The 10,988-nt window shown below is 38.7% G+C and overlaps 1 protein-coding gene across 6 annotated transcripts in view; it reads left to right on the top strand.

Moving 5' to 3' along the window:
- FAM122B (family with sequence similarity 122B) overlaps positions 1-7,235 on the top strand; it is a 27,098-nt gene extending 19,863 nt beyond the window's left edge. For 4 of the 6 annotated variants that reach the window (XM_011948733.1, XM_011948732.1, XM_011948734.1 and 1 more), the window contains one exon: positions 4,521-7,235. In XM_011948733.1, coding sequence (XP_011804123.1) covers positions 4,521-4,665 — 145 coding nt within the window. In that variant the 3' untranslated portion in view covers positions 4,666-7,235. The remainder of the gene's footprint in view (positions 1-4,520) is intronic. The other 2 variants (XM_011948739.1, XM_011948737.1) reach the window with 1 other exon arrangement.
- The last annotated feature ends 3,753 nt before the right edge of the window (positions 7,236-10,988 follow it).

Genomic DNA, 10,988 nt, shown 5'->3' with positions numbered 1-10,988 from the left:
TTAGTAGAGATGGGGTTTCACGGTGTTAGCCAGGATGGTCTCGATCTCCTGACCTCGTGATCCGCCTGTCTCGGCCTCCCAAAGTGCTGGGATTACAAGCTTGAGCCACCGCGCCCGGCCAAGGATGGTTTTAATGATTTGCTATTTTAATGAAACTACAGAAACAACTGCCCTCTATCTTTTAGAGAGCAGAAAAAGGATCAGATCGTTAGATGTTATCTTGTCATTTAAATATTTATAGTTTATTTCCTGCCCCACCCAACAAAAGGAGAGATGGCTTTTATAGCCTTTAGATTGAAGTTTGTGTACTAGATAACAATCTTTAAAATCTGACATCTTTTGAAGCATAAATTAAGTTTGAAATTTGAGTGTGGACCCATTTGGAGTTTGTGTCCAGTTAGGCATACTTTTTCTTTCTTTTCTTTTCTTTTTTTTTCCAAATGAAATTTCCCAAATCTTTGCCAACCAAATCTGGAGGACATTATCAACCACAAGGCGGGAGTTATGTCATTCTGCATTTAGTCCTTATGGACATCAAAATTTGAGCATAACTCAGAAGTCTACCTTTGCCTGTGCTTTGATTCTTTCTGCATGTTGGGAGCTCTTAATCTGCTCTTCATTCTGTTGGGAGTGAGACTGTGTGTGTCTGCAGCATACTATATAAAATAAAGGAGTTTTCAGGGCTGCTGGCCATACGGTGATGATTAAATGATAGTGTCTTTTTTTTTTATGAAAGGAAAACTTATGAATTTTCTTACCCCGTGCATCAGTGTTAATATGATAGTTTTAACACATTTTTTTGTTAAATTGGTCTTAGTGGTTCTAACACTATTTTTAATATTATATGTGTCATGCCAAAATTTCATGAATATGTGACAAGTACAAAAAATAAGTTTTAATCATTAATAGGAATGTGTATGTCTATACACATCTCTAAAGTACACGTGTATACACACACACACACACACACTTTAGAGATGTTTATGTGAGCAACTTAGACATCTGTGCTGATAGTTTAAAACTCCTGTCTACCTTCACCATAAAAATGAGCAAGTTAAAAAAAAAAAAAAAACTCCTGTCTTCAGCATGACTGCAGACTGATATTTAAATATGTGATCTTAAAAACTTAGAGGTTATTCAGAAGGATAATACTAGGACCCTTAAGGTAAGATAGTAGAGACCAGGGAACATGCCATATATATCAGTTTAACCCACAGCAAGGGGTGTGGGGATGCCCTACAGTCATACCTTATACCAAAATCTGTGCTAGGCTTGATAGGACTGTGACTAATTTCTAATGCATTTACCTGCCTGTCATTAATCTGATAGGACCCAGCTTATTGACTAGACAAGGCACCAAGTGGCTCAGCCAGATGGGGTGATGGCATGAATCACACTGGACATCCTACCTTTGTTATTACTTTATCATTGGACTGTTTTAATGAGTCACTCATACTTCATCCTTAGTTTTTCTAGACAGAGGGCATTACCTTAAGTCATAAGCACTTTTGGTTGTGTGGTTCAAATATTGCCTCAATATGTATATTCAGTGGCTGGAACGCATTCGTTCCGTTTTGATTCAGGGATTCCTATGTCCAATTTGAATTGTCTAGATCCTTTTTTACTGTTGTCTGGCTTTCGGCCATTAGTGTAAGTAAGGTTCATTAGCACTTCCATCAGAGCTTAAGCTAGGAAAGAAAGAAGAGATGAACTCAAATTAGTCCAGACCTCGTTGCTTTTAGAAGCTCTGGTAGAAGAGTTAATAGTAGACTCTGTGAAAATTACTTTTGTGCAGTGATGTTGCTGTGGGTTAAAAAATCATGTAAGTCTTACTTGACATGGATAGAATAACAATGAGTGATTTGTGACGTGAAGTCTCTGCTTCCATGACCATGAGTAATTGTGCCAGATTAATTCAAACGGAAACTAGATTTTAGTTAAGTGAAAATGTCTGGCTAAAGATTTACCAAGTTCTGAATCTAAATTGCAGTGGAGACTAAATGTAAGTGTGCTATTTTCTGTTAATGAACAAAATTATATACATTTATATTTTAATAATAGGGAAGACATTCTGAAATGAAATGTTCAGGGCTTTTTTTTTCTGCTTCTCCATTAGCTTATTTCTCTTAAGGTAAATCAGCAGTGTTAGAAGTCAGATTTCACTGCATGAGTCCTGTTGTGTGTTTTTGAATGAATACAGGATTCACCCAAGCAAGCAGGCCTTATTACAAATGGAATCTTTTAACCCAGGGCTCACCGTGAGTCTGGTGGTTGGAATAAAGAATTCTTTATTTATATTCAGATTATCTGCTTGGTGGCCAAGTTTTAATCTAAGCCCATTTCTTCCTGCCAAGTAGCATAGAGCGTGTCCTTCGGCTGCCCGGCCAATATGTGCTTTAGGAAAGTAAATTCATTTTAATATTAGTCTAGGCAAAAACCTGCAGGAGGAAAAATCGCATATGTTCCAAAGGCAAATAGAAAGGTCTTTTGATTTTCCAATGCCTTGGATTATCTGTGCAACTTTCTTTCAGTAGTTTGAGTAATTCATATTTTAGATCCATTTTGCCATTTGGTTGAAAAAATATCGGAGCCAGCTAAAATTTCCAAACTTCTTACTTAAAAGTGGTATTATTAATGATGCATTTGACAGCAGTGAGTGTAGAGTAGGAGTAGTGTGGAATATACTGTTTCCATTTTTACTTTTACTTTTCTGAAGCCTATTTGTAGTCTGTCTCCACCTAAAAACAATCCACAAACAAGAGAATGAAATGACATTTCAAAGAAAAGTAGACGAGTAGAGAAGCAAGGGTGGGGGTGATATATTTCATTGAGGGTAGTACAGGGCCCAGAAGCTTTCTAATGTACCATAGATTACTTTTAACACTAGAAATACATTAACTTGGAAATTCAGAAAAATGATAATATTAAAGACTCCTGACATTTTCGGCTCAGCATGTTAGACTGGAATGGGCCTTTTCAAAGGAGCTAGTGACCAAAGTTAAAACTAGAACACATGTTTCCTGATTTCCATAATTCCTTCTCCAATTCTGTGCTTTTTTCCTTTTCAAAAATAAAAAGTGTCTGTGTAAATTCTAAAACTGCCCAATTACCTCTCCCGCTTTGTCTGTCACTGTGTTTTCTTCACTCTCTATACCCCAGCCACAATAGTCTGCTTTTGTTTGGTTCCTAGAACTACCCTTGCTTCCTCCCAAATCTTAACTAGTTAATGCCTGCTCATCCTTCAGATGATAGCAAATATCATCTCTGGGGAACCTTTTCTCATTCCTCCGAATTAGATTAGGTTACCCATGTTATATATTCTCATAGCCCCTTGTATCTTTCCTTTTATCACTTTTATTGCAAATTATAATTACATATTTATTAGCGTGGTTATTTAAATGTCTGTCTCCTGCACAATACTGTAAATTCAATGAGGGCTGGGACCACGTCTGTTTTAAACACCGTTGTATTTCTAATATCTAGTGTGCTTCCTGCACTTGGCAGGCACTCAGTAAATATTAGAATAAGTGAATGATTGAATTCAGGGCAAATATAAAGCATAGATCTTATTATTGGATTGATGGAAATCAAAGCCAGAAAGGCAGCTTGATGCCAGACTGTAAAGGCTCTCAGTTCCCTGCTGAAGTATGGAGCCAGATTCATGAGTCAGGCCAGGTTGATGGTTGGGAACAGTGAGCCCCTGGGCTGGATAGGGAAGGAATCCCTGGGCTGGGTATAGAGGTGCTTGATGTCCAGATCTGGAGTTTTACTGGAAGGATAGGAACAGGTGCCAGTTGTCAGGATAAAGAGGCAACAGACAATGGGTACTGAGACCATGAGTGTAGATGATTCATTGTAGAAGCTTAACTGGAGAATAACCGAAGGGACCAAAGAAAGGGACTCTTCTAGAAGTAGACCTTTGGGTTTTGAAAGCAAGAAGAAAGGAAACAGTGTAAGGAATTATAAATGGCATAGAATTGGAGGGGGAAACCATTTAAAAATATGTTTGAATTGAAGGCCCTTTGGGACTGGGGAAGTGATCAACTCTAGGGGAGTTGAAAGACTTTGTTTTAGAGTAGAGGAACTATGAGGCAGTGTACTTCATCGAACACCTCTGATAGTCCGAGTATGGTTACCTCAGTAAGTAACTACTCCTCTTGCTCCAAGCCTGATGGGAAGATAAAAAGATAAACATAAGGATAGAAATTTCTTGAGCTGAAGTGGAGTGAAGGAACTCCCTCCCAAAAACCATGGCATGTCAAGAGGAACGTTTATTGTAGGTTGGATGGTCTGATGCCTCCAGGGGGGACAATCAAATGATACAGGACCTCGAAGAGTCTTACTTTGGATTTTTGTGGCTTTATAATGTAGTATATTATGTAGTTCATTGCTGTGGCTTTATGCTTTTTTATTATTTACAAGTGATCTACTGATTTGTGAGCTCTTGAAACTGTGTCATTGCATGTTACATTTACCCTGATAGTTGCATTTGCTTATAATTCTTTTTGCTTTGTCTTCAGTTCAGATATTTTGGATGGCAGTAGTAGCAGCAGTGGCTTATCCTCAGACCCACTGGCTAAAGGCAGCGCTACCACAGAGTCTCCAGTAGCATGCTCCAATTCATGCTCTTCGTTCATCTTGATGGATGATCTCTCACCCAAGTGACTTAACCATTTCTGATTCAACGTTTTAACTGCTGTTTCCTACATAAAATGTTTAGTGGGGAACGCAGAGAACTTTGATCCATAATGAGGATTAAAGTTTTACAGATTTCACCCATTCTGATGCTGTTATTACTCTTTGGCATCTCTCTTCTCCAAAGTTCAATTTTGTGAGCCTAATGACCTTAGCTAATAATCTGGTTTTGCTGATCTCATTTTGGATTTAGTGATTAAATCTCAACTGCTCATTTTTGATTGCTTAGAGGAATTTTTTTTTCTTAGTGCCTCAACACCTATTTTGAGTTTATACATTTAAGAAAGGCACTGATACGTATTGCCTTTAATGGTTCTTTTCCGCAGCAGTGATACGACAGATTTGATCAGAAATTCTCTTGCTTGAGAGATTTTTTTTTTTTTTGTTCTTCGTTGACTACATAGTTTCAAATCTCTGTTTCATAATATATAAATTGCTTTTAATTATATTAAATTTTTATTTTTCTGCATCAGCTTAAAATACATTATTTTGTTTCCCTTTCCTGTTTGAGCCGCTTATGCCATTTCTCACAGAGGGGAAGAAATACGTAGTTGCTTTCATTACCCTTATTGCTTCTTTGCTGTTGGGGTGTGTGAAGTGAGCATTGATTTTAGTGCTGAGAATGTAAACGGACTTATAGGATGCTTGGATTAGTCACCACAGGTTCTTATGACTTTGCTACCACAGTTGATATATTTCTCCTCAAACCTGTTGCCCTAAGGAATATATAAAATATTGTTGATATTTTTAGGTGGTGTTATCAAGGAGAAGAAATTCCTGCCTTGACCCGATGTGTGGAGCATCTACAAATGAATGAATAGTTATTTACACACAAACCATTGTGTACAAAAGCGTCCATGGAGCTGTCAGTGTCTCGGGTGGCATTATGAGGCCTCAGGTGCCTTGGGGTACATTGTCATGCTATAAGGGATGTATATCATAAGGTATGGTGGAAGAGGGGCCTTATGTGTGTGATTGCCACATACTGTTTCTGTTGCTGCTTTTTTTCCAATTCCTTTTTGTCATTGGATTTGTTTGTTTTGTCATGTGGTGAATGGTGTTTCAGTTAATTGTGTTGCCGCCAGAATCAGAATCCAGTTCTTGTTCATACTGCCTTATAGTTATTGTGTTGCCACCAGAATCAGAATCCAGTTCTTGTTCATACTGCCTTGTAGTGAGGGCAGTTTAATATCTACAAAGAAGCTTTTAGGAGCTGAAGAAGTCAATGTGATTGTGCGTTCTGCTTTTAAGAAGCTGTTTCAGCTATGAACTGTGTACATGCTATAAGTGTGAAGTACCATAAGTTATTTAATTTTTAAAAGAGGAAACTCCTGAGTGAGCTGTTTAAGAAATCTGAGTGTAATCTATTGTTACGTTATTTATAACTAGGTAAAATGTCTGTCGTGATAGATTTCTTTTAATGTTCAGATATTGTGGTTGGGTTGTCTATATTTAATATGCAGATTTGCCTGCTGGAATCATCATAATCCATTTTAAAGTGAATGTAAGAAATGAAAACTACTGCATTTGTGTCTTTTGAAGGCAAAGATCCTTGGATTTTAAAGGAAGATTATGTGCTTTGAAGGCACTCAGAGACTAGTAATAGCATATGGCTTGAAGGGAAACCCATTCTCTTTCAATTACAAGAGAGCATCACTTAGCGTGCAGTAGTTCTGTTATAGCATCCGAGGTGTCCTTTATTTTAAATTGTAACCATAACAGCCATTAATGGCTTTATTTCTTGTATTGCTCTCATCTGGGAAAAGTCTACTTCAAACGTAACAGAAATATATCTATTATGAAGCTTGTCCCCTAGTATGCCATTATAAAGAAAAAATTCTTCGATAGTATGCAGTGTATCTATTCTGTTTGTAAAGGATCATGTCAAAATGTTCTGCCTCTATAATGATAATAGATGGTTTTGTCTTTCAGGAGATTTATCCACCTACTGTCTTCTTTGCCTTAAAGGGACACTTGGCCATCATTTTTAGACTCAAACTTAACACTGTTAAGAAATAACTGAAATATGATGGCACTTACATTAATTTTTGAAATTCAATGGTGGGATAGAATTAGGTCAGGAAATGGAAATTGTTCCAATGGTGTGAGAACTAGGAGACAAGATGATTCACTTTATTATTTAAACCAAGCTTCATTTTTAGTTTTTGTTGTTTAAATGAACTGGAAAGTTAAGTTTTTGCAGGGATTGTTTTGAAATAAAGAGATACGCTAACTCACAGATGAACTTTGTTGATAAGACCCCTTTATTTTTATATAAAGTCTAATATTTGAAAAGTGATTGTTATAAAGTAAAATTCTCTCTTCCTATTCTAATATATATCATATATTTCAGGCTTCTATTTGAAAACAGGTATAAGAGATGATATGATGGAACCCTATAATGTTTTTTGCTTGATTGACTTATATAATCACTGTTTCATGATTACTGCTTTTGGAATAATAGGAAGTTTTGTGAAATGCTGGCCTTGTGTATATCTTAGAATAAATTTAATAAAGTGTGTATACATGCATAAAATTTACTAATGTTTTAAAAATCTGTCCTTTGTTCTTATTAATAATCATTTTCTGCCCTTATATCCCAATAGTTTATTCTCTGTGTCTAATTGCAGGTCAACTTTTGAATAAAAGGATATCAGAAACACAAAAGAACTAATAGCTATGTTGAAGTTGGGGCTGTTTGCAAAAATGAAGTGAAACCTCTCCACATAATCAAATTTTCAAGAGTATTTTGTAGAATTTGACAATTTAGAAGGTTCTTGCCAGGGTCATACATCTTTCTTCCTCGTTTTCAATTTAGTTTATCTTGTTAAAGTTTTTACATATTGATAAGCCTCTATAAATTATTTTTAGAACAAGATTGGGGTGGATAAACAGACAAAAAGGTCCAGGCACGGTGGCTCACGTCTGTAATCCCAGCACTTTGGGAGGCCGAGGTGAGCAGATCACGAGGTCAAGAGATCAAGACCATCCTGGCCAACATGGTGAAACCCCGTCTCTATTAAAAATACAAAAATTAGCTGGGCATGGTGGCGTGCACCTGTAGTCCTAGCTACTCAGGAGGCTGAGGCAGGAGAATCGCTTGAATCTGGGAGGCTGAGGTTGCAGTGAGCCGAGATTGTGCCACCACACTCCAGCCTGGATACAGAGCGAGACTCCGTCTTAAAAAAAACAAAAAACAAAACCAGGCAAAAAGCCTTTTATGTATGATTCAGATTATTAAGTTTTATCTTCAGTTTCTTTTTTATTTTTATTTTTTTTAAGGCAAAGTTTTGCTCTTGTTGCCCAGGCTGGAGTGCAGTGGCACAATCTTGGCCCACTGCAACCTCTGCCTCCTGGATTCAAGCAATTCTTCCTGCCTCAGTCTCCTGAGTAGCTGGGACTACAGGCGCCCGCCACCACGCTCGGCTAGTTTTTGTATTTTTTAGTAGAGATGGAGTTTCATCATATTGGCCAGGCTGGTCTCAAACTCCTGACCTCAGGTGATCTACCTGCCTCGGCCTCCCCAAAGTGCTGGGATTACAGGCGCAAGCCACTGCGCCTGGCCCTATCTTCAGTTTTTAAGAAATACATGAACTACCTTATTTTAAAATACATTTTGGGCTGGGTGCAGTGGCTCACACCTGTAATCCCAACACCTGGGGAGGCCAAAGCGGGTGGAGTGCTTCAGGCCAGGAGTTTGAGACCAGCCTGGGCAACATGGCAAATCCTCGTCTACTAAAATTACAAAAATTAGCTGGGTATGGTGGCATGCGCCCGTAATCCCAGCTACTTGGGAGGCTGACGCTTGAACCTGGAAGGCAGAGGTTGCAGTGAGCTGAGATCGCACCACTGCACTCGAGCCTGGGTGACAGAGCAAGACTCTCTCAAAAAAACAAACAAAAAGAAAAACAACTTTACATTTTGAAATTTGAAATAATTTCAGACTTACAAAAAATTTGCAAGAGTAGCTCAAATAACTCCTATATATCCTTCACCCAGGTTCCTCAATTGTTAGCATTTAATCACATTTGCTTTGTCTGTCTGTCTCTCTCCTTCTATATATGCACTACCATTCTGCTTCTCCCTGTGTCTCTCTGTGTGGGGGGGTTGTATATACACACACACACACACACACATTTTTTTTCTGAATCATCTGAGAATGAATTATAGTTACGATGCCCCATTGCCCTTATATGCTTCAGCATAAATTTCTTAAAGACAAAGACATTCTACATAACCACATTGTAACTATCAAAATCAGAAAATTAACTGACACAAAACTGCCATCTATTAGTGGCTCGCACATGTAATCCCAGCACTTTGGGAGGCTGAGGTGAGAGGATCGCTTAAGTCCATGAGTTTGAGACCAGCCTGGGCAACATAGCAAGACCCTGTATCTATATATTTTTTAAAATAAAAAGATTTTTTTAAACTGCCTCTAATCTACAGACCCATTCAGTTTTTGCATATAGTTGTGATAATGCCGTTTTTGGCAAAAGGGAAAAGATGGTTTTTTGTCTTCTGGAGGAGGAGGAGACTTTCTTATCTTAGTAATTGACACCCTCACCCACTCAGCTACTCAAGCCAAGAACCCAGGAGTTAACCTTGACTTGTTGCTTACTTTCATTCCTTGCATATAATTCTTCAGCATGACTTCATTCTGTTTCTGAGATATATCTTTTTGCCCTTGTCAAGGAGGAACAATACCAGACATAGTTAGCAAGACAGATTTTATTCAGACTACTTCAGTAGGGGAGAGACCCCTGTTTCTTCTGGAGGAGGTACATGGTGTTACTTTGTCCTGTTACTAGTGATAACCTTGATCCCTTGGATAAGGTAGTGTCTATTGTCTTTTTCCCATTGAAATTAAAGTATTTTGTGTACTTTGAGACTATAAATATCCTGTTTCCTCATTAAACTTTGACCCCCTAGTTTTAACATTCATTGATCTTTTTTGTCTGATGGTATTATGATGGCTGCCTGATAGTATCATGATGACTACCTAATGCTGGCTCTAATTCCATCATTAATTTATTAGTTGACATTCTACTGTAAAGAAGAACACACTCTCCTCCACCACTTTGCATCAGTGTGGACTCATGGACTCCCGTTTTAGTTAGTGAGTTTTAATTCATTACCATGATTGTTTTGATATTCAAGTTGCCTCAGATTTGGAAAATGAGGGCCCCTCCAACTCGTCCCTATGTCCTTTGGACAAATCAGTTTCTGAGCAGTTTTTTACTTTTCTGACTCAAGATGTCCCAGATTCATACTTTCCTTGCCCCAGCCACTGGGATCAGCCATTTCTCTAAGTAGCCCCTTGATTCCTTTTAATAGAGAACAGTGTTTAAAAACCAAGGCGGGGAACTAGGTATATTATTGCTATTGGGGCATCATTGTTTAAAGGCCTCAGAGCACAGAGAAAAACACATGCGTATATATGCCATGTAAATGTATATACACATCTATATTTGCTTAGTTCAAACTATACCTCTGAGTTCAAACTATACCTCTGATTCCAATTCAATACCACAGGGTTCATTCCAGTGTTTATCTCGGTGTAATTACTCCTTTCTCCTGTGTGTAACCAATTTCCTACCCTGCCAGCTGGCTACCCAGCCTGCCTCCTCAGCCCCATCCATCTCCTTGGCTCTGACACTGATGGTCTGCCAGTCTTGGCTGCCTGGATGGAAGGAAGGAAAGAGGATCTAAGTCCTCAAGTTTTAAATATCCCTGGTTCACACCCACCCCAACCACCACAAGCTCCTTATCTTCTGTGCTTGACTGTTCACAGCTTGGGAATTTCTTACATTCATCAATTTAACAAATATTTATTGAGCCCTGTGCTGTGAACTGTAAATGCAGATTAATTTCATGCCTTTGGCCGGGCACAGTGTCTCATGCCTGTAATCCCAGCACTTTGGGAGGCCAAGGTAGGTGGATCACCTGAGGTCAGGAGTTTGAGACCAGCCTGGCCAACATGGTGAAACCCTGTCACTACTAAAAATACAAAAATTAGCTCGGTGTGGTGGTGTGCCCCTATAGTCCCAGCTACTCAGGAGGCTGAGGCAGGAGAATTGTTTGAACCTGGGAGGCGGAGGTTGCAGTGAGCCAAGATCATGCCACAGCACTCTAGCCTGGGCAACAGAGTGAGACTCCGTCTCAAAAAATAAAATTAAAAAAAAGCATGCCTTCAAGGAGAGCAGTAGAGCAGAATAGTCAGGTACACTGATTACTGGAAGCGCTGACAGAGTGTGTTGGGGGGGAGCATCAAGGGCGAACACTCCCCCTCC

This window comes from Colobus angolensis, unplaced genomic scaffold, assembly GCF_000951035.1.
Source record: "Colobus angolensis palliatus isolate OR3802 unplaced genomic scaffold, Cang.pa_1.0 Scaffold283, whole genome shotgun sequence".
Taxonomy (NCBI): Eukaryota; Metazoa; Chordata; class Mammalia; order Primates; family Cercopithecidae; genus Colobus; species Colobus angolensis.
The sequence above is the reverse complement of the archived record's forward strand: the minus strand, read 5'-3'. Positions and strand labels throughout refer to the sequence as shown.